This window comes from Plasmodium falciparum, assembly GCF_000002765.6.
Source record: "Plasmodium falciparum 3D7 genome assembly, chromosome: 13".
Classification (NCBI taxonomy): Eukaryota; Apicomplexa; class Aconoidasida; order Haemosporida; family Plasmodiidae; genus Plasmodium; species Plasmodium falciparum.
Window position 1 is genome coordinate 2,099,766 of NC_004331.3, and position 26,674 is coordinate 2,126,439.

At 18.4% G+C, this 26,674-nt stretch overlaps 4 protein-coding genes and 1 pseudogene across 4 annotated transcripts, besides 1 other annotated feature; 2 read left to right on the plus strand and 3 right to left on the minus strand.

Annotated features, from left to right (window-relative positions):
- Positions 1 to 1,719: 1,719 nt before the first annotated feature.
- PF3D7_1352700 (intron-binding protein aquarius, putative) lies at positions 1,720 to 9,321 on the plus strand (the record flags this gene model as incomplete). Its single annotated transcript, XM_001350203.1, has 1 exon — positions 1,720 to 9,321. One exon carries the CDS (start codon positions 1,720 to 1,722, stop codon positions 9,319 to 9,321), a length of 7,602 nt encoding a protein of 2,533 aa, XP_001350239.1.
- Positions 9,322 to 10,586: 1,265 nt separating this feature from the next.
- On the plus strand, positions 10,587 to 13,591 carry PF3D7_1352800 (vacuolar fusion protein MON1, putative; the record flags this gene model as incomplete). The annotated part of the gene is made up of 3 exons (XM_001350204.1): positions 10,587 to 12,715; positions 12,865 to 12,985; positions 13,187 to 13,591. 3 exons carry the CDS (start codon positions 10,587 to 10,589, stop codon positions 13,589 to 13,591), a joined length of 2,655 nt encoding a protein of 884 aa, XP_001350240.1.
- An 800-nt stretch (positions 13,592 to 14,391) lies between these two features.
- PF3D7_1352900 (Plasmodium exported protein, unknown function) lies at positions 14,392 to 16,446 on the minus strand (the record flags this gene model as incomplete). The annotated part of the gene is made up of 3 exons (XM_024473245.1): positions 14,392 to 16,042; positions 16,198 to 16,253; positions 16,405 to 16,446. The coding sequence occupies 3 exons, from the start codon at positions 16,444 to 16,446 to the stop codon at positions 14,392 to 14,394; spliced, it is 1,749 nt and encodes a 582-aa protein (XP_024328925.1).
- A 2,149-nt stretch (positions 16,447 to 18,595) lies between these two features.
- On the minus strand, positions 18,596 to 21,148 carry PF3D7_1353000 (annotated as a pseudogene).
- Positions 18,596 to 21,148: a sequence feature (tryptophan-rich protein, pseudogene).
- Positions 21,149 to 24,506: 3,358 nt separating this feature from the next.
- Positions 24,507 to 25,505, minus strand: PF3D7_1353100 (Plasmodium exported protein, unknown function; the record flags this gene model as incomplete). The annotated part of the gene is made up of 2 exons (XM_001350207.1): positions 24,507 to 25,166; positions 25,308 to 25,505. 2 exons carry the CDS (start codon positions 25,503 to 25,505, stop codon positions 24,507 to 24,509), a joined length of 858 nt encoding a protein of 285 aa, XP_001350243.1.
- Between the last annotated feature and the right edge of the window lie 1,169 nt (positions 25,506 to 26,674).

The window sequence follows — 26,674 nt, forward strand, 5'->3', positions numbered from 1 at the left end:
GAGATGAGAAAAAAAAAAAAGAAAAAAAATAATAAATAAAAAATAAAAAAAATTATTTATATGTTGTACTTATCCATTTTTATAATTAAAATATACTATATTATCATTGTCTGCTTTAAAGAAAATAATTAAAAAAAAAAGAAGAAAAATTATAGATACTTTATAAATATATAATAAAATAACATACCTACATAATTTAACACATTTGCGGTATAAAAAGTATTTAGTATATCTAACCAAAACGATAATATGAATAATATTTTGTTTTCTTTTAAGAAAAAAGAAAGAATAAATAACGTGTATAATTTATTCTATACATATATATATATATATATATATCTTTATATATTTTTTACATGTGAATTGCCGTTGTTTCAATTCCTTTATTTTAATATATTGCTTCGAAAAATAAGAAATCGGGAGGTAAAAGAAAACCCCAAAGAATATTTGCTATTATAATAATTCATCAAATATATATATATATTTAATATATATATATATTTTTTTTTTTTTCTTCCTTGTATTATTGTTTAAGGATAGAAAAGAATATTCCTTTCGGAAACAATATAAAGAACATGTATTTTACATGGTAAAAATAATTTTACATATAACCATTTTTATGAACATTTAATATGTTCTTTATCCTTGTGGAGTAATACATATATTAATAATTTTATGTAAAGAAGATGAGTATTAGGTTTGTGATATTAAATATACCTAAATATTTCAAGATATTATGGTTTTTAAATAATCATTATTGTAAAAAATACGTTACATGTTATATAATATATATAATATATATATATTAAGTAGTAGAAAAATAATCCTAAAATATATCCAGAAGTAATATCAACAAATTCATCATATATATATATATATTTTTTTTTTTTTTTTTTTTTCCAAGTATATTAACCATTGATGTTTGGTTATATTTTTTTAATATAATATAGAAGAAACATAGGTCCCAAAAAGGGAAATGACATAAAAAAATAAAACAGAAAAAAAAAAAAAAAAAAAAAAAAAAAAAAAAAAATTTTAATTTTTATAATTAAATAAATAGTTCAATAATTCTTTTTGTTATATATTTTTGTTATTTACGTTATTAATATTTTTTAAAAAATATACGTGGCATAAATTTATGAAATAGAAGGAATAGAGTAGTAAGCATAAAAATATTTTCAATTAAATATATAAACTTATTATACATATAATTATATATATATATATTATATATATTATATATATATATATATTATTATTATTATTTATATATGCATAAAAATATATATAATATTATATTATATAACATCTTATTTTATAATTAAAAACATTTTAAGAAAATTATAATATGTGGAATGAAACATTATAATCTGATATTTTAATAAACTTTAATGAACAATAAATAATTAACAAAGTATAAAATGAATGGAGAATTTTCTTTATCAAAAGGTTATTTTTTTTTTTATTAATTTTTTATGTATCTTTTAACAAATATGATTAAATAAGATTATTCATTTTTCAAGAGAAGAAAAAAAATAAAAAGTTAAATATATAATTATTTCATATAATATATATATATATATATATATTATATTATATATAATATAATGGAAGAAAAAAACAAATATATATATTTATACATATAGAAGTAAAAAAGAAATTAAACATATAAAATTTCCCATTTTGAGAAAAGATATATTTATGTGTTATGGTTAAAAGATGAGAAAAACATCTAAAAGTAAAAAAAGAAAAGCAAGTGATAAATCTTCTTCGAGAAAAAATAGTTCACAAGATACGTTTGACACAAATAGTTCTATTAACGAGAAAGCACAAGATGGTTTTAACGATGAACCAAGTAATTTAGAAAAAGCGGAAGAAAGTACAAATAATTCATATAAAGTAAATAATAATAATATAAATAATGATGATGATGATGATGATATAAAATTTTTGATTGAACATGTAGATTTTCAACAGTTTTGTGATATAAAAAAGAAGGGAAGTGTCCCTTATAAGAATAAAAAAAATGATGAAAATATAAATAATAATAATAATAATAATGATAATATGAATGGTGATATGGAATATAATAACAGTCCTTTAAACATCATCGGAAAAACATATGATTATTTAAGAAGAAAAAATTTTAAATCTGTACATTTAAAGAAATTAGAAAATTATCAATATTTTGAAAAAATATTATGGCCCTATTACAATATGTATGATAATTTCTATGAACTAAATAATAACAGCATATTTTTTCATTCGAATGATGAATTAAATAATAAAAAGAATGTACATTTAAAACATTTGTTATCTATCGTAATATTCCTTTGTTATAAATATGAAGAAAAGGGAAAACATGAAATTTGGGAACAATTAATATATAACAAAATTGACGAATTTGATAAACTAGTATATAATGAAAAGAATGGTTTAAATAGAAATTCGACTACTTTTGATATTGATGAGAAATATAATTTATATAAAGAATTTCTTATAGAAAAATTTAATAATTTATTTTTTAATACACTCAAGTTAATAAATTATAATTTTGTTATCAGTGAATTTTTATCATCAGATTTGAAAGGTAACAATGATCAAATATTGTTGGATAATTTAAAAAGATATAGAAAAAAATTATTTAAATTAAATTTTTTAGAAAAATCTTATATATTACAATTTTTTATAAATATTTATTCTAGTATAGATAAAAAATTTCTATTTAAATTGTGTGTAGATTTATGTAATCCATTTATATGGATATATATAAATGATACATATTTAAATACCTTTCTATTTAAAACAAATGAAGATGCTAAGGTGTTATATAATAATATATTAAATGTTATGAAAAGAAAATATGACAATTATGAAAATTATGATATATTATCAATATATACAAGTAATTGTGTTGTAGATACTCAAGAGCAGGAACATAATATACCAAATCATGATAAGAAGAAAAGGAAAAGATCATCTACAAAAATAAATAACGATATACAAAATGAAGAAAATAAATTTTGTTATGATGAAAATGTTATATTATTTATAAATAAAAATGCATTTTTCTACAATCTTATAAATTACTTTTTATTAGTTTTAAATTATGTAGAAAGGAATAATTTTGATGAATTATATGATACAGATATTTTGTCGGATACATCAAATGATGAGAATATATTTGACAAAATGAACATTTTTGAAAATGATGATGATGATGATGATATATATACTTTTGATGATAATAAAAAAATTGGTACACAACTTTTAGAAAAATTAAAAATAATAAATGAAAATATCACAGAGGAAGAAAATACAATTTCGTATTTAGAAGATATGGATATATTATTGAAATGTGAGAACAAAATTAATGATGAAAAGTATAATAAGAATATAAATATGTTAATTAATATTGATTTACAAAATAAAGAAGAGAACTTTGAAAATGATTATAAATATGTTTCTAGTGAAGATGATATATATGAATATAATGAATATAAATATAATAATAATAATAATAATAATAATGAACATTATAAGAAAGAAGAAATATTAAGTTTATTTTCAAAATATGAAAAAAAAGTTAAAGATATGAATAATAAAGAATATATGTATAGAAAAAATAAAATTCAAAAAAAAGATACATGCACACAAAATAATAATAAATATATTTTATTATTTCTTGAGAAGTGTATTGAGTTTTTTATCGATTTATTAAGTCAACTTTACTCTAGACGAATATTATTTATCTTTTTAAAATATTTCAATGTATTTATTTATTGTAAAATATCGAAATTGAATAAAGATAAGAGGCAATTCAAAGAATTAGTAAAATTGTTTAAATATTATATGGAAATATATATAGATAATTTTTCAGGGAACCCATTAACATATTTGGAAATTAATAACGAACATTATAAAAACTTTGAGTCCTTCCAGATATTTTGTTATAAATATTATAAGGATCATAATATTTTAAAAAATTATTATTTAAAATCTGTTTATGTGATGGATAAGAAAAAAGAAATGTGGGAAAATCTAACCAAATTGGATCACCATGTGTTATCCTTTTTGTGTCAGAATTTAAACTATGTAATCAATATAGATACATATATTGACAATGATGAAAGTATGAGTGAACCGAAAAAAAAGCTGAGCCTTACAAGTGACACAGATGTAAATATGGATAAAAATATAAATGATAATATAAATGATAATATAAATGATAATATAAAGGATAATATAAAGGATAACATAAATGATTATAATAATAATAATAATAATAATAGTTGTAGTAGTAGGGGAAAAAAAGGAAGAAAGGGGAAGAATAAAGAAAATGAAGAAAAAGTAGAAACAAAAAGAGAAAATAATGAGGAGAAAAATAGAGAACAATTTAAGTGCTACAATGAAAATAAATATAATTATTTATTTAATCATTTAAATATATTTCATGAAAAGAAAAAAATATTTTATATTATATTATTAATTGAAAATTTAAGTTTTAAAAAAAACATTTTTGAAGAAATTGAAAAAAAGTGTGATTATCCAAATGAAATGGATTTATTTGATAATATATTAATTTATTCTAATGAAGATGTAAAAACTAATAATGAAAAAAAGAAAAAAAAGAAATATATACTTTATACAAAACCATTATTTAAATTAAATTTACAATATTTATGTATAAATGATTATATTTTTAGAATATATAATTTATTCAAATTACAAAGTTATTATGATATAAAGAAAAATATTTTAGAATATGTATATGAAACTAATCCAAAAAATAAAAAGGTAAATGAAAGTAGTATATTAAAATATGTATATGAAATAGATGATGATGGTAAAATAGATTATCATAATATGAATGAAAAAGAATATAAAAAAAATTATTATAATAATGAAGAAACGAATAATTATCAATCATCTAATACTATAGATAATGTAAATAATATGAGGAAAAAAAGAAAATCGAATAATGAAATAGAAGAAAATGATATTATTCTTTATAATGATAATCATATACATAAAAATACATATAACGAATATCAATTAAAATCTATTATAATTGATATTAATAAAATAGAAAATACCTATTTTGCTAATGAAAGGAGAATGAGTAATAAAATTGATTCATTCAAAATTATGAATGTTGATGATGATAATAAAAAAGTGACCGCAGAAATAATTATTGATTTACGATATAAACAATATGAAAGAATCAAAAATGAATGGAATATGATTAGATCTTCTGATATATTATTTCTTGTATCTGTGAAAAATTATACTAATCTATATAAAAATAAATTAAATGTTATTAATGATAATGATATGAAAAAATTATTAGGTATTAATTATGTTAGAGGTTGTGAAGTTATAAAATATTCAAATATAGGTAATGATGATGAAGATATCAATAATGAAAAATGTACTTTAAAAAAAATTACAGTATATTTAGATTATATACAATATCAAAAAGATATTCTAAATAATCCTGACATATACGAATCCTTTAATCTTCTAATAAGAAGAAAACAAAAAGAAAATAATTTTTATTACATTCTAAATAATATCAAGACATTAATTCTTAATCCTGATGATGCAATTATTCCTCATTGGGTCCATGACATATTTTTGGGTTACTGTGATAATTCGATAAAATATTACGACGAAACATTGCACAATGCTTATCATCCTGATAAGGATGAACAGAATGTAGAAGATGAAAGTGATAGTGATAATAACAATGATGAGTACCAAACGGACAGCAACGATAATAATAATGATAATAATAGTGATGATAATAATGATAATAATAGTGATGATAATAATAATAATAATGATGAGGACGAAACCCATAGTGATAATAATACAGATAATGCTCCTCTTAATGACCATAATAATTCAAACACAAGTGATGTTTTATCAAATGTCGATGAGGCACAATCATCCAAATCATTAATCAAAAATAAGATCTCCTACAATAAATCTCTTTTCAAATTTATGAAAACAAATGTAGATGATATTAATTACTTGAATACCTTTTTGAATATAGGACATATACTTAAAACGACGAATGTTGGATATATGTGTGTGGATTTGTCTTATATGAACATATTAAATGATAATAATTTTAATGTGCATGATTTTTTAAATGAATATATTGAACCACTGTATTTAAGTTATGTACCAATAAAATATGAACATGAAAAGGATTGTATGAAAAAAAATGTCTTAGAAAAGAATATTATAGAAAGTTTATTTTATCATATTTGTGTAATCAATAAATATAAAATTGATGACACCAGTTTTGTGTCAAAGTTTGTAGCAAATATTGATATTGTATATGAGTGTAATAATTTTTTTGTATTCCAATTTGAATTTAAGGAAAAGAAATATTTTTTAATTTTCAATAACTTTTTAAGTAAGCAGCAAAATCAGAAAAATGTTGTGCAGCAATTTGAACAGAATCAGAAAGAAGATGTTTCCACAAAGAAGAAAAAAATAAAAAAAAATAATAATAATGATAATAATAATGATGATAAGGATGGTAATAGTGAAGCAAACCTTGCTAACAACCTACAAACAAATAACAACAAATGTGTTACCATTAAGGATCATAATAAAATAAAAAATATTTATCATAAAATTATAGAAGATTCCATAAAATATCTAAGAATTAAAGATGGTATATATCGATTACAAAATAAAATATATGAAGATCCAAATTATCCTCTAGAAGGATTGTTAATACATACACAAAAAAAGAATAGCACAAATGTAAAATACATAAATAATGAGAAAAAAAAAGAAATTATTAAAAAAAATATATATTATACTGAAAGACAAATAGAATGTATAAAGAGTGGTATATATAAAGGAATAACCATTATTGAAGGGGTTCCAGGTAGTGGAAAGACTAGTATCTTAAATAAAATTATCAATATATTGTTTAATAATAAAAAAAACGAAAAAATACTTATATGCACCCATAGTAATAGTTGCTTAAATTATATTTTTAATTTATTAGTAAAAGAAAATGTAATTCATCAAAAATATTTGTGTAGGGTTGGTATGGGTGAAGTAGATTCTGAAAATTTTATAAATGAATATGACATTATGAATGATAAGTTAAATAAACAATATAATAAGAAAGATGAATATATGAACACCTATGAACTTAATAATATGTATAATAATTATGATGATGAAAATTTTAATTTTTCCAAATATGGAAGAATAAATTATATGTTAGATTTAAGACAAAAATTATTAAATGATCTTAATTTATTATCAGAATCATATAATAACCAAAAAATATACAATTGTTTAACTGCTAATCAATATTATGAAAGATATGTTAAAAAAAGAATTTACTTATATTTTCAATTTGTTTATCTTTTTAAAAATAAATTTAATAATGAAGAGAACAAGATGGATGAATTCTTTAATTTATATTTCTCATTGTCTGCTGAAGATTATGATATATATAACTTATTTTTATGTCCTAAGATATATGTTCAGGACCATGAAGATAATATAAATGGATTATTATGGAAAAATTATAATATAGAAGAAAACAGTAATTGTAAGAAAATTAAATGTATGGATTTATTAAAAGATGATGAGCCATATTTTTATTTGATACACCCAAAAAATCAATTAAAGGTATTAAATCTAAGTATATATAATATATTATTTCCTTTTAAAAAATATCTAAATTTAAAATTACAACGTATATCTCTTCAAATGTATCTAGAAAATAAAAGCAAATTATATGAAGCTGAGAAGGGAAAATATAATTTACAGGTACTTGATAAAATTGTGGAAACTAATTTGATATCAGATGAAAATCATAATACTAATGGTGTAATCAATGTGGAATATGATGACAAAAACAATAATAATAATATTATTAATAATAATAATAATAATAACAATGACAATGTTGATTCTTTAAGTGATAATTATGGTCATAACGTTCAAAATAGTGCTCATATAGCTAAGATAAATGATTTAGAAAATAATGATAAAAATGATAAAAATAATAACATATTGAAAAAAAATAATAATACAAATCCTTATATAAATGACGATTTAGACGAAAATCATTTCAATATACAATTTCAACAGGGAGAAGATGATTTATATGTAAGTAAATATTATTTATCCAAATTAGTTAAAAATTTCGAACATTTAAAAGATTGTAGAGCTTTTGAAGTTTTAAGAAATCAAAGAGAAAGATGTACTTATATTATTGCTAAGCTAGCTAGAGTAATTGCAATGACATGTACACATGCAAGTATTAATAGAAGTAAAATAGCGAAACTACAATTTTATTTTGATAATATTATAATAGATGAATGTACACAAATAACAGAAAATGATACGTTTTTACCTTTATTACTTCAAGAAAATAGATATTATAAAAGTAAATTAAAAAGAATTATATTTGTTGGAGATTCAAATCAGTTACCTCCTATAATAAAAAATAAATACATCAAAGATTTTGCTAATTATGAACAATCTTTATATAAGAGATTTTTAAGATTAGATTTACCATCTATATATTTAAATGAACAAGGTCGTATGAGAAGTGAAATATGTAATATCTATAAATATTTCTATAGTAAATATAATATTGAAATATCTAATTTAGAATGTATATATAAAGACAATTTTGTAAAATCATTCAATCCGGGTTTTACATATACATATCAGTTTATACATGTACCATCTGAAGAATATTCTCCTATACCCTATTTTTATCAAAATTTATTAGAAGCTGAAATGACGGTTGCAATATATATGTATATGAGATTAATAGGATATCCAAATGATGTAATAACAATTTTAACAACATATAATGGTCAAAAAGAATTAATATTAGATATATTAAAGAAAAATTGTATGTATAATAAGTTAATAGGTATGCCTAAAAAAGTAACAACTGTTGATAAATATCAAGGAAAACAAAATGATTATATTATATTATCATTAGTACGATCAAGAAGTATAGGATATATGAAAAATATTAAAAGATTAATTGTAGCTTTTTCTCGAGCAAGATTTGGTTTATATGTTCTTGGTAATTACAATTTGTATAAGAAGGCCTATGAATTTAAAAAGCCTCTATATTTTTTTAAAAAAAATAAATTACAATTATCTTTACATATAAATGAACATTATTTAAACACAACATATAGACATATTGAAAATACTTCGAATAATTCATCTTTAATTATAAATGATCTGAACCATTTTTACACAATAATATATTCCTTATTAAATTATCAATTGGAACAGCCCAAAAAATGATACTAAGGAGAAAAGAAAAGTGAATTTATTCTATATATATATATATATATATAAATATTTTGTTTTTAAGAAAATAGTTCTTTTTTATATATTATATTATTATAACATTTTTAAATACAATTCAAAATTACTAATACATACATTATTCCTTTTCTTTTTTATATTATATATAAATATAATTTTATATATTCCAATATAAGAAACATAAGTAGAATTAAAAATGTATCTATATAAAACATTGTTTTTTATTTCTTAATTTTAAACTATATATATGTATATATATATATATATATATATATGTATGTTTTTTTAAATATTCTTTGTTTACTCATTTTAATATATATATAATACATATGTATAAATGAATTTTTTTTTTTTTTTTTTTTTGACGTTTGATTTGAAAAGAAAAAAATTTTAATAAATCTTAACATAATCATGTAAATTGTTAATAATTACATATATATATAATATATATATATATATATATATAATAAGTAAACCTTATATATATGTATCATTTTCGTTAATTTTAAAAATATTTTTTAAGAAAAATTTACACTTTTATTAAAATTTATATAAAACCATTTAGCTTTATTCTTTTTGACTATTATGTAAAATTAATAAATATATTATATTATTACATATTAGTAATATAAATATTACGGTAGTACTATACATATATATAATATATATTATGTTATTCTCAAATTTGATAAATATGCAGCTTTTTTTTTTATACACAGTATAATATATATATATAATTTATTATTATATTATATATATACATATACTTTTATACTTTTGAAAATTAAAAAAAAATTTAATTATAGATTTTATAAAAACTAAAATATATTTATAATATTAATATATATATATATATATATATATATATATATATATATTTTTTTTCGTTCTTTCATATTTTCTTATATAATTTAAAATGTAAAAGGAAGAAGAAAAATAAGGTTATAGGGAATAATGTAAAAATTCATAGTATAATACATAATATATTATATTATATTTATATATAATATTTTATATTTATCAATAAAGGGTTTTTGTGGTTTCTTTTAATCCACATATTTTATAATATTAACATTTATTATATATATATTTTTTATTTTTTTTGTTTTATCTTAATTATTATATTATATTATATTTTTTATTTTATTTTATTTTATTTATTTATTTATTTATTTATTTTCTTTTTTTTCATTTGATTATATATTCTTTCAAGTATTGTTTAAAAAAAAAAGAAGAAAAATATGGAAATTACATGTGATAATCAAAATAGTAATAAAAATGAGAAAGAGAAAAATATAATTTCCTCTACTTATTCAAATGATAAGGATAAATTAATAGATAGTGTATATGAAGAAAGGGATATAATACAACATAATACAAATGATGATAATTCTTTAATGAATGATGACATAAAGTTTTATGATGTTAATGGTATAGATGATATAAAAGAAGACGATGAAAATATCTTCCTTTTTAATGAAGAAGAATATTGTGAACAATTTTTAATGAGAAGTGATCAAAATGTTTCACAATATGAAGAAGTATATAATTCATATACAGATGATGATTTGGAGAAATTTTTTGAAGATAAAGAAAATAATGATAATTGTAAAAATAAAAATTCAGTGGAAAATAAAATACATACTTTACGAACAGATAACTATAATGATGATATAGTAATAAATAAAGATGATATTAAATCATCATTTGAAAATAATACATTAATTTATAAAGATAGTCAATCATCTTATATTGATGAAAAAAATAATATTAATGGTACATTTGAAATAACCAATAGTATTAAAGAAAATAATGAAAATGAAAATGAAAATGAAAATAAAAATGATGATGGCACTATATATAGTAAAAATGAAAAAAAATATTTTGAAGAAAATTCATCTCATATAATTGAACAGTTCACACTAAATGAAGATTGTAGAGATACCAAAGAATTAAGTAATGAACAACACACCATACTATCCTTAAATAGTATTGAAACGAATAATTTTATAGATAATAAACCACCTTGTGGTGATGATCAAAAAGAGGATAGCGAAAATATATTTTTCAGTGAAGGAGAACATGAAAATCTAACAAAAGGAGAAGAAGAAAAAGAAGGAATTGATAATGAAAAATATGAACAAAATGAAAAATATGAACAAAATGAACAAAATGAAGAAAGTGGAAACCATAAAAATAATAACATAAATGAAATAATAAATACATCACAAGGAGAACATAATAAGGAAAATATGAATCATATGAATACAAATCAGAAGTATATTGTTGATAATAAAAATGAAGTGGACTATGAATTAAGTGATAAAAATATAGAAAAGAGTAATTTAATAAAATCAGATTTAAATAATGTTGAGGAACATAATAATTCCCAATATATTAATGAAAAAGTAAAAAATAATGAATCCAATATTAATAATGATTTACATATAAAAGATGATATAAAAAATATCGAATTTGATTATGATGAAGATGATGAAGATTTGAAAAGTGAAAAATTTAATAAGAAATTAGATATTTTAAATTATTTTGAAAATAATGAAAATCAAGATAATGTAAATAATTCCAAATTTTTATTAAAAAAAAAAAAAGTTAATGAAGATCAAACAAATACATTATGGTATAAACATAAAAGACACTTTTTTATTTTCACATTTTCTGGAAAACCTGTATTTACAAGATATGGTAATGAAGAAAATTTAACAAGCTTTTTTGGAACCTTATTAGCTATTTTATCGAAAGTTGAAACATTTAATTTTAATGATATAAATTCTGATAATAATAAATCTAATAAAAAAACAAATGGATTATCTCCAAAAAAAAATACCCTAAAATATATTATTAGTAATAATACGAAAGTCGTCTTTTTAGATAAAGAAGTTTTATATCTTGTTTGTATTTCTAAAGTAAATGAAAGCATTAATTATATAATGAATATCTTGAATTATATATATTCACAAATTATTTCCTTATTGACAAAAAGCATTGATAAATCATTTCAAATTAAACCTTCATTTGATATAAGATATTTATTAGATGGAGCAGATTTATTAATGTGTAATTTAATATCTTCATGTTCAAAAAATTTATATTCTTTATTAGATGGATTTGAACCTCTACCTTTAAAACCAGATTATCGTAATAAAGTACATAATCTTATATCCTCTTTTAAAATCAATAATGTCTTACTCTCATTTTTAATTATAGATGATAAAATTATAGGTTTATCATTATCAAAATATACATTAAATTCTATGGATATAATAATACTTATTAATATGATCACATCTATGAAGTCATTTAAAAATGCGGAATCATGGACCCCTATATGTTTACCGATTTACAATCCAAAGTAAGTTCATTAAAAAATGGAACAATATATCAATATATATATTTATATATATATTGAAATATATTTAATATATTATCAAATATGTCATATTTTTATATTTCTGTTATTTATTTATTTATTTATTTATTTATTTTTTTTTTTTTTCGTAGCTTGTTCTTGTATGCTTACATAAATTATATTAAGAAGAAGATATGTTGCGTTTATATTTGCTCACATGCTTCTTCTCGGGATTTTTTCCACCTTTCAAGGCATACATCCATGATTGAATCGGTTAGTAAAAAAAATAAGTATTGTATACAAACACAAACATATATATATGCATTCTTGAGCAGATTTAGACTATATATGCATTTTATTTTAACCATATATACCCCTATAAAACAATACATCACTATATATATATATATATATATGTTTTTTTTTTTTTATTTATTTATATTTATTTTTATATATATGTGTATTTCCTTTTAGACACTAATAAGCACTGGCTGCTATGATGAAATAGTAAAGGCGTCAAACAATGCACCTTTTGTCTTACCACAAATTCCGGGAATAGATATTATACACTTATGTTATTACATTCCAAACTTAAAACAATATTATAGTTCAAAAATTAGTAATGATAAAATAAAACGTATATTCAGGGTATACCAAAAATGTGATGATATAATGAAGGATTGCAAATTACCTACACAGATTTATATAGAAAGTGAATATGAGAAATTTTATTGTATTAAAACGAATCTGTATCATTTATATTTATCAGTTCCTTTCTATGTAATAATTAATGATGAAAATATAAATGAAATTTTAAAAGTTATTGCAACATATCATAAAGAGATATTTATTAATAATATAAAGCAAATAACATCTTGATATTATTTATTTTTAAATTATATTGATTATTTTTTTATATTTTTTTCTTTTTTAAGGATATTACATAGACTATTAATATTATCATTTATTTGTGCATGAACATATATATATATATATATATATATATATATGTATATTTTGATGAATATATTATATTTATTATACAAATATAAATATATTAATTCTATAGAATAAATTTTTTCCTGTTGTCTTATTACTTTTTTTTTTTTTTTTTTATCGTTTGACTTTTATATGCGCACATATTAATATGGGTATGTGTAAGTTTATTTTATTTTATTTTATTTATTTTTTTTTAATGATAATTATAAGACGTTATTTAATTTATAATTTCTATACATATAGAGAAATATGTATCATAACAAATTAATAATAATTATAATAAATATATATTAAATGAATGTATTTAAAAAAATATAATAAAAAAAAAATAAAAATATAATACATAAAAATGGATGATAAAAAATATATAGAAATATATAACTAATGGAATAGGTCTATCACAAATTTTGTTTCTTCATTTTTGTATACATCTTTTAAATTATCATAAATATATAAATATAAATAAATAAATAAATATATATATATATATATATATATATATATATATATATATATATATATAACAAAACAAATTATTTATCGGAATGTACATAAAAACATATGTATTGCTTTAAAACTATTTGTGTTTGAAGGGGTAAAGTTTACTATTACAAAGTGGAAACATTTTTAAGTTTACAAAATATATAGGCTTCATTTAATATATATTAATATTTATATGTTCATACCCATCTATTATTGAATTTATTAAGTACGTATATATAAAATACAATTTTTTTTTTACTCATAATTTTTTCATTTGGATCTTCTACTGAGGCTTCATGTAAGATATCAATTGCTTCCATTAACTCAATATATAATTTATTAATAATTTTTAATTTGTTTATTTCAAAAAGGCATAGTTTTAACAAGGCTCTTAAGGTTCTATTACCCCCTAAGAGGTTAAAATGAATATTTCCTTTTTCTCGTATATGCAAAAAATCCCTTAACAATAAATCATATTCATCAGTATGAAATGTTAAAATTCCAGATGATTGTGGAACTACAAATCTATCAATTATTTTCCTATATAAGGATCTATATTTTTGTCCTTTTTTTTGTAAATCATCAACAAATTCCTTATATTTAATTATTTGCCTCATTGTAATTAGCTGATGTACTATAGTATAAAATACACTCATAATATCTCCTTTTCTGAATTCATATAATTTTTGTTGTAGATTTCGTACACTGGGTTCATTAATATCAAAATTAAATACATTTTGTACAAACATTTCAAATTTCTCTTTTAATAATTTAATGTTATTTTTTTCATCTAATAATATTTTGTGCAAATTTGATAAAATAGGATGATTATTTATATCATCTTGTGTTTCTCCTTCTAACGATTGTATGGATTTCGTATTTTCTGACATGGCATCATTCAATATATATAAAAATATAGCTAATAAACATTTCAAATCTCCATTAAGAACTTTATTCATCTTAACAAAAGCTCTATGAACTTCTGTATCTATAGTCGATTTTGTTATTCTAAGCATATCATTAAGTAAAAAATTTACGGTATCGACATTAACAGTGTAATAATTTCTTCCTAAATTTAAATGTTCTATATAATTCAAATTTAATACGGTATTTAACCTTTCTTCAAGTATTATCATTGCATTAATTTGAAACATAAGTAAAAAATTATTAGCACTTCTAAAATAAACTAGAGGTATTCTAACAACAATAAAATGTAATAATTTAACATATCTTTGTAATTTCATATGTTCGGAAGATAAATGTAATAACTTTCCATGGTTTAGAGTAATTTGTTTATTTATACTTGATTTTATATCATCTGCAATATATTCCATATTAGTTTCAAAAGAAATATTAGTTAAATAATTAGAAACAGTTTTACCATCAACCATTAATTGTCCAATAGTATTAATATTTAAATCCATATTGTCTCCACACATTAATCTTAATAAGCGTATATCATTATGTACTATAGATTTATATAATGGACGTAATACTGCATTCATATTTTGAAGTAAATCATTATTATATACTTTTACATTACGCTCAAATTTTTTTAATACATCATAAGTAATTTTATATAATTCCTTTTCTCTTTTTAACTCTTTATCATAATTCCAGACAAATAATTCATCAACTAATTCAGGAAATAATTCTCTTATGCTTTCATATCCATGCCCTACTACACCTTCAGGTATTTTTATTTCACCTCTATTATATTGATGTTCTACTTCTTTAATATTAGAGCCTGATGTATTTTTAATCTTGTCATCTGTGTATGTAGACAATTCAGCTAGTTTTCTATTCCATTCTATCTTTGAATAATCAAAATTGAAAGGAAAAGGATAACTACAAAGTAAAAAAATAAAAATAATATATATGTATATGTACGTATATTAATAACAATAGACATTATATTAAGATTAACAAAAAATATAAACATGTATTAATTTTATTTTTATTATTTCTTTTTTTTTTTAAAATGAAATTAATAAATAAAATACTTTTTTATATTTGGAAGAAGACTAATAACTTGTATTTTTATATTCAATATATTGACCTAAGACAATTTGTATTAAAAAAAAAATAAATAAATAATATATTTGTGAAGAATATTATTATGTAATAATAATAATAATAATAAATAATAATAATAATTATTATTATTTTCTTATTTTTTTTTCATGTCATTTTATGTATAATTATTTTACCAAAGTATCCAAGTAACAAAGTACAACCCAAAAAACTCTCATTGGAGAAAATGTGATTCTTCAAAAAAAAATAAATACATATATATATTATTCATATAGTATAATATAATAATTCCCAATAAATAAATAAATATATATAATATATCAAAACGTATAAATTACATTGGGGCGTTATTTAAAACAAATTATATTTCATTATTCAATATATTATTGTAACAAGGTTTTTATTTATTTTCACCTTTTTTTTTTTTTTTCTTTTTTTTTTTTCTATTTTTCTTTCTGGGATTCTTTATATAATTTATTAAGAATGAAAAAGCATCTTTATATTATTATTCTTCATACATTAAATATAGGAGATACAGAATTTTACAAAAAAAAAATTATAAATCACTATCAAAAATAAAAAATCTATATATAAATATATATTTTAAAGTGTCCCATGATTATAATTTCTTTTTTCAATAAATATTGTTTAGTCCATTTTTTATTTTCTATATTTAAAGAATTATTTTATATTATTTATTATTTATTATTTTTTTCGAATTGTATATTCTTCGTTATTTATTATAATTTAAGTTTTAATAAATAATTATATGTTTCGTTAAATTTTATATTTGTAGAAGAACCCATGCATGCAGTATGAAAAAAAAAAAAAAATATATTAAAAAATCGTTTTTTTTTTTTTTTTTTTTATTGTCCACATAAATAGTATGGTTATAATATTCCTACAAAAAAGGCACAACCCACATAACATATATATAATTTATAGATATACTTTACATTTGATAAATAGATATAAATAATTAAACAAAAAAAAAATAAGTATGTTATATTTTATAAATTAAAAAAGAATACATATTTTTATAATTTCTTTTATGTAAATTTTATTTAAATATTTTAATTCAATATAATCAAGAAATAAGAAAAAATTAGTTATAATGCTGTAGTTTCCTTAATAATGTAAATATATAAATATAAATATATATATATATATGTACATATTTTTAATTATAAAGAACAATCAAATTTTTCTTTAAAAAATCAAGTATCAATATTTGAAAAGACTAAAGGCATATAATATTAGAAAAAGAAAAAAAATTTATATAAATATTTATATTTTATTTCTTTTATTTAAGACTTCATGAAATATATATAGTATCAAATAACAATACAATTAAATATTATAATTATAGGAAAAAAGACTTCACTATTATAACGAAGTAATTACCAATTATAAATATATAAATATATACATATATTTTATGTGGTTTGTATATGATATATATATTTTAAGAGATATTATATTTTAATGGGAAAAGAAGAAAAAAAAAAAAAAATAATGTAATGGGAATAATATATATATTTATATAATAGAGTCCAATTTAAAATGGTTTATCATCTAAATGGGAACAATATTATATATATATATATATATATTCATATTTATAATTATTTGTTGTTATATTATTATTCAGTCGTCGTATGTATATTTTTAAAAAATCACATTAAATAAGATTTCATATATTTACTAATAGCGCATATAGATTATATTATTTATATATAATATTTTATATTTACAAAAATTAGTTTGAATTGAAAAAATACTAAAGGTTTTTTTAATAATAAATAAATAATATTAAAAATCAAATAAAAGAAAAGAGGTAAAATATGAACAAAAATTATATTAATTATCAAAAATAAAATAAAACAATATACACATATATATACATAAAAAATATAATTGGGTAAACAAATCCTTTTTTATAAAAGGAGTTCATTAAAAAAAAAAGGTGATATATTGTAATTATTATGTATTTAAAAAATTATATAAAACTTAATAACTTTGACATTGTTAAAAAATTTTATTCATTTTATTTTATTTTATTTTTTTAAATTCATTTCTTGTTTTTTTTTTTAAATTATATAACAATTGTTCTGTATATCAGAATATATAATTCTGTTAATAAATATTACCTTTTCTTTTATTATAAAAACAAGTGATAATGATATTAAAATCATTATAAATAATGACTCATAAAAATATATATACATATATATAAATATATATATATATTTTTTACTTGAAATACATAAGTAAATGACAGCAGTCATTTAATTTGTATAATGTATTTTATTTTACTATGCATATTATGCACATATATATATATATATATATATATATATATTACTTTTAATATTCAAACAAAACAGCTAGCTTTCCATTATGCTCTATATCATATAATTCTTCAAGTTCTTCACTTTCGTGTGGTTGAAACATTTTAATTCTTTGTACTTTCCAATTTTTCCAAGGATTATGATCTAACCAATCCTTCTTAATTAAATTAATATATTTTTCAAACCAGTTTCTTTTTTCTTCTTTCCATGTGTCCCATTCAATCAATTGTTTATTAGTCATATAACTTTCTTTTTCTTTTACCCAATCTAACCATTCGATTTCTTCTTGTATGGATAATTCTTGCCATTTCAATTTGTTTTCATTTTGTACAGCGGAATATTGATTTATCCACATTTCATCACCTTCAAAATTCCATTCTCTTTTTTTCCATCCATTTAAACCATTCCATTTATTAGATTTCCATATACTCCAACGTTTAAATTGTTTTTGTTTTAAACTATTTTCTGCTGTTCTCATAAATTCTTTGAATTTTATTTCCATTTGTTTGGTCCACTCAGAATCTATCAACTTTTCCCAATCTTCTTTTTTCCAATTTAACCAAAATTCCCACTTATCATGCATAAAATCTTCTTCCAAGTTATTAACATAAGCTAGCCAATTATAATATATTGTTGGAAACCATTCTTCCCAATCTTTCATTTTTTTACCTATGAATTTCTTTTTTTTTTCTTTTTCCAATAGCATAAATTGTTCCCATTCTGTATCTGTATTTTTTTTCCATTAATTCCATGCTTTAATTTTACGTTCATATATATTTAGTTTATGTCCATCCATTTTATTTACATCCTTGCCGTTATTTGCATATGCACTTAAACTTTTATTTAAATCTTCTTCAGAATTTCGATTTTCACTTAAATGGTTATGTAAAGGATCTTGAGAAATTGTATTTTTACTTAAATTGTTAAACAAATTTATATTTGAATTATTATTTAAATTTTCATTGATATTTACATTCACATCTTGATTATAAGTTTTCTCATTTATTTGTATTACTTCTGACATATTATTATCAGCCTTACTTTTTGTTAGTTTCACATCTTGGCTAGATATTTCATAAATTTCGTTATTTTCTTCTAATGAATGTGACATGTCTTCATTATCGTTTTCTATTTCTGAAATAATTTTATGAATTTCCGTATCAACCATTTTATTTATGTCACTAATCCAATTTTCTACTAGCTGTTTTTTTTTCTTCCTTTTTTCTTCATCAGTAATATTTGGTTTTTCAAAAACAATTTCTATTTCATTTATTTCATTTCCGTCTTCTTCCAATACTGTATTTCCTTTAAGTAATTTTACTCCTTCTTCAAACAATTCTATTCCTTCTTCAAATTCTTGAACTTTTCCCTGAGGTACCTCAATTTCTTTATTAACTGTTACTAATAAATTTGGAATATCATCATTAGGTTTATCTATACCTTCCATCCATTCTTTTATTTTTTTCATTCCTGATTGAAATTTCTCTACTCCTTTTTCTATTAATCGTTTTTCTTCCGTACCTTCTTGTAGAATTATTTCTTTTTCTTTTGTCTTTTCTTTTTTTTTTTCCTTGTCTATGTCTTTATCTTTACTTTTGTCTTTTTCTTTATCGCTATCTTTATCTTTATTGTTATCTTTACATTTATCGCTATCTTTATCTTTATTGTTATCTTTACATTTATCGCTATCTTTATCTTTACTTTTATCGCTATCTTTACCTTTATCTTTATCGCTATCTTTACCTTTATCGCTATCTATACCTTTATCGCTATCTTTATCTTTACCTTTATCGCTATCTTTTCCTTTACCTTTACCTTTATCACTATCTTTATCGCTATCTTTTTCTTTATCACTATCTTTATCTTTAATGTTGTCTTTATAATAATCTTTATTTTTATCCTTTTCCTTTTCTTTATGACTGCATTTATGTTTATTTTTTTCTTTTTCTTCTGCGCAATGTTCTTCATTCAACTTAAATTTTTCATTTTCTTCCTTCTCCTTATTTTTTATATGATCGTCTTTTTTTGGATCTTTACATTTATGTTCTATTTCTTTAAACAATTCATGTAAGATTCTAACTCTTGTATATTTGAAATCGTGTTCATTTTTTTGTGGTAGCATCTTATGTTTATTTGCGTATTCACCATTATCATCCTTCTTTCCTATAGCATCAACTTCATTAGTATTAACATATTTTAGTTCCTTATAGCTTTTTTTTTTCCGCCTCCTTTTCTTAATATCCTAAAAATTATATTTAACATTGGGAAAACATTAATACAAAAAGAAAAATATATGTACACATATATATATATATATATATATATATATATGTACAAAATAATAATAAATACACATATATATTTTTTATTACATTTCATTTTATCTTACTTTATTCACACTTTTAAACACATATTTTAAAATAATAATAGTTAATATATAAAAAAGTTGGACAACATGGTCCATATTTATTTTCTCCACTATTTGTTTGTCATGATTTAATGCACTAGTTGATGTAGTTTGAAATATTTTAACTGTAGAATTAATATTGTTATAAGTATTCAATTCCATATGCTTTCTTATGTTTTTGTTTTCTTTTTTCCCCTTCTTCTTCTCGTTCCAGTATATAACAAGTATTCAATAATATTACAAGTTACCTTCAAAATTATATGTACTATATATAAAACTAATAATAATGTATATTACGATTTGTATACTTACACCAAAAAAAAAAAGAAAACAAAACAAAACAAAACAAAATAAAATAAAAACAAAAAACATAAAACAAAAAAATAATAAAAATGAAATAAATAAATACAAATATAAATATAAAAGTATATGTACATATATATATATATATATATATATAGCTTGCTTTTATTTTAAAGATATTATTTCACCGATATTATATATATAAACTATAAAATTTGTATCAAAAAAAAAAAGAATTATACTAAAAAAAAAAAAATAAAATAAATAAAATAAAATAAAAAAATAATTCATATATATAAATAATATACACTTGTATATATCTGTTATAATATATACAGAATATTTATATATATTTATTCTTTCTTAATTATTCTAATGGACAATTGATGACTAATTTTTCAAATAAGAAAAAAATATTATTTTTTTATTTCTTTTATGTATATTTTTCAATTACAACAAAAAAAAAAAAAAAAAAAAAAAGGAACAACTCTGAAAAAAAATATAAATATATGATTTAGATTTTCTGTTTTTATAATACACTCATTGAGTTATTCTTTTTAATATATTTTATTTTATTTTGTTTTACGTTATATTTATTGTTTTGGTGTTCATTTATTTTTATATTCACAACAAAAACACAAGATTATGTATACATGACAATGTTACATATATATATATATATATATATATATATATATATATGGTAAAAATATGTTGTATGATATTTAATTATACAATTACAATAATATATATTAATATATTATATAATAAAATAAACATTGACAGAGTAATATTATTATATTTATGATATTATATAATTATTTATATGTTATATATTCTTTCATTCGAAATATATATAATATATATATATAAAATATTTAATAATATATGCCTCTTTTTTTCAATATGTTCTATCTACGAAAAATTAATATATTATATATAATTATGAACATAACTTTTCATCTTTATTTTAAACATATAATATATTATATATATATATATACATATATATAATATACCATTTTAATATATTCTAAAAACAATTTAGTGTTATTAAATTATATTATATAATAAAATATATGACAATATATATTTTACAAATAAAAAAAAAACCAAAAAAAAAGAAAAGAAAAGAAAAGAAAAAAAAAAGAAACAAACAAAAAAAAAAGAGAAAAAAGAAAAATAAAGAAAAAAAAGAAAAAAAAGAAAAAAAAAGGAAAAAAAAAAAATTTATTATCACGTATATATTATTATATATATATTATATATATATATATATATATATATATATATATATATATATGTATATTTACATTAATTATATGCATATTTAGAAAAATATTTAAAAAAGATCATATATATATATATAATTATATTTATTATAATTTTTTTTTTCCTATTCAATATTTTAAACTTGGATAAATTATATTGTAAAATTAACAAATTCCGTAAATCGATTATGGCACCAAATGAAAGAAGAAAACATAAATTATATATATATATATATATATATATATATAATAATTTATGAATGAATTATTTTTAATATGGTGTTTTTAAAATAATTTGTTTTTATTGGTGCTAATCGAATATTAACTATTTATAATAGTAATAAAAACAAAAAAAAAAAAAAAAAATATATATGTTATTCGTTTAATTATATAAATGTTTTTTATTTATTTATTTATTATATTTTATTTTTTTGTAGTAATAATTAATTAAAATAATTAATATTATGAAAATAAATATAATTTCCCACTGTTATATTATTATTATGTGTTTATTTGTTTATCTACCTGTATATATGTTTATTTGGTTATTTATTTATTTATATGTTTATTTTTTCTAAATTTATAATTTCCTTGTTTTTAGAAGGAAAATGTGTTTTGAATATATATTCTGATAGTGGTGGCAAATATATTATTATGTATTTTTTAAACTAATATTATTTTAATTGTTTATTTTAAAAATCTAAAAAACATGTCATAACCAGGTATTATTAAAATGCCAATAATAAATAATGGAAAGTTCTTACATTTTGTAAAAAAGTAATATTTAAAATATGAAAAGGAGGTGTTTCAATATTTTATGATAAGTATGAATTGGGTAATTATTTGCCTTAATACATTTTTATAATTTTTATTCTTTCTATTTTTTTCGATATATATATTTGTGAATATATCTTCTTATTATATACAGCTCTTTCATATATTATAAGGAAAAAGAAAAATATTTTAACTTGGTTTTATAATTCCTTATATATAAGTATATATTATATTTTTATTTATTTGATATGAAAGTTCGTAAATCGTTATATGTGTAAAATTTATTGAAATATTCAATGCACCTCATTAATTAACATATAGAGGTTACAAAAAAGATGAAAATCCTATGTAGAAATATTAATTAATTATTCTAATGAAAATATGTCTTATTATTTTTTTCCCTTTTTTTTTTTTTTTTATTATGGTGTATTATTTTATTAAACTAAAAATATGACTTTGTGACGTTTTCTTAAATTATTCTATAAAAAAAAATTAAGGAAAAGGAATATTATAACCACTTGATATAAATATTTATATGCACAACTACATATATATAAATAAAAAAAAAAAAAAAAAAAAAAAAAAAAAAGAATATATATATTATAAATATACATACATACATATAATATATATTTATTTTATATTTATCTAATGTGCATCTTTATTTATTTATTTATAATTGTCACTATAAAACAAAAGTAGAGATATTTTTATCAATAAAAAAATATAAAAATTTATATACCGTGAATAAAAAGTTTATTTAAAAATGTTTTAAAAAATATTAAAAAAAAAAATGTAGAATATGAATTAAAAAAATTGAATATTAATATATATTTTTAAAAACTCAATAAATAAAAATAATATATATATATATATATATTGTATACATATAATGTATATTAAAAAAAAAAAAAAAAAAAAAACTGTTAAAAAATAATAAATAATAAATAATAAATAATCAATCATGCTTGCACAAATATAATACGAATATAAACATTTGACATTATTAAATATAAATAAATAATTATATAAAAAAAGGAAATATGAAGATTAAAAAATTTTGAATTAATCATTATAATTTTTTTTTTTTTTTTTTATTAATAAAATAATTATATAAAATAAATCATTAATTAATTCAGAAAGAAAAAAAAAAAAAAAAAAAAAAAAGAAGCTTAAGCTTCAACTACTTCTTCCTCGTGATCGTGACTTCCAGATCCGTATCTTTTGTTATCTTTTGGTTTTTTTTTAGATTTATTATCATCAAAAGCATGTTTTCCATGTGATTCCATATGAGCAAATCTGTCTTCTTTATTTGTTAATAAATGATTAACAATTACTTTAAATATGTAAACATAGAATACAAGACAAACTAAATGCATAGCAGAACCAATATATTTGAATCCTCTTCTTTTAAATATATTAGAGACATGTTCCATGAATATTGGGAATGCAAGAATGGCTAATTTTAATAAGTGATTTTTTTTTGGATGTAAAGCACTAACTAATTTGGTTTCAATAAAATTATCAGCTTTCTTTAACATTTTTTTAACATCTTTACCTTTTTGACTTGGTTCTTTATCATAATTCTGTTGTTCTGCAGAATCAGCATTTACTTCAGTTTCTTCTTTATTTTGAAAAGTGTTTGATTCTACATGAGAATTGGAAGATGAACGTCTATGTTTTACTTCTGTATAACTAGTACGTTCTCCAGTATGATGAGCCTTATGGTTTACATCTTCAGTTTCTTCGTGATGATCTCCTTGTGTTAAAATTCTTCCTTTGCTTAATCCTTGAGTGGTATTCACAACGTCAACATTAGTACTAACGTTTCCCTATAATAAAAGAATTAACAAATCAATAATTATATGAATATATTAATATATTAATATTGAAATATATATATATATATATATATATATATATATTTATTTATTTATTTATTTATTTATTTATCATCGTTTGTATTATCTTACATTGTGTGATACATACAAGGTCCATATGAAGAGTGAACATGCAAATATTTTCACAAGAAAATGAAAAGAATAAACCCTTCCTCTATTATTTCTTATATTTGATGATTTCTCCATACTTGATTTGTTATATGATGGAACAGTACTGTTGTGTTCCCCTTGGAATCCCATAATATTATTTAAAGAATTGTATGTCTTCATTTTAATATATAATATATAAGTATATATATATATATATATATATATATATATAATATAATATATATTTTAATAACAATTTAAATATTTGTTATTAAAGATACTTTAAATGATGCTTTTAATTTTTATTCGATCCCGTACAAAATATGAAACAATTATATAAAGATATATATGTATATATATATATATTAAAATAAAAATCACGGACTAAAAATTAAATAATTTAAATATTTTTATGGATTATCCAAAAAAATTAACTAAATAAATATAGAACGTATATAAAATATATATATATATATATATATATAATATATAATATAATAACAATTTAGTGCATATAATAATATTTTATTATATAACAAAAAAATATAACAAAACTAATTTTACATCTAATTAGTATTTTATTAAAGATTAAAAAAATATATATTTTTTTTTGAAATATATAAAAGTCATACAACGGAATCAAGAAATTATATAAATATTATAAAATAATATGTCAATTATTATTATATTGTAATATATATTATATTTATATATTAGATAAATAATAATACAAAATAAAAATATATATGATAAAAAAAAAAAAAAATAATTTAATATGTCAAAAAAAAAATATTTCTTAATAAAAAAAATTCTAGCAATGGAAAATTTATAGAAAGTATAAAATAATCATAAAATATAATATTTCAAAAATTTTCCTATTTATTATTATTTTTTTTTTTAATATATTATAATATAATTTTTTTTTTTTATAATAATAATTTTAATTTTTAATAAAATTCTATTAAAAAAAAAAAATATAATAATATTTATATTAAATAATATGGATGTAATATATTATTTCTATATAATTTTTTTATTTTTTTATTTATTTTTTTATATAAATATATAATATATATCTATTATATAAATATATATAATATATATATTATAATATTAATAGGTTATGAAGAAAATGTAATTTAAAAAATAAAAGTATTATATTAAAAAATATATTTTATATTATATATATATATATTGTACATATATTATTATATATATTTTTTTTTATTATTTACAATATGCATACATAAAACAACATATATATTTTTTTAGTAACATATAAAATAAATATGGAATAATATAATAATAGAAAAATATATTATTGTATTATATATATATATATATATAAT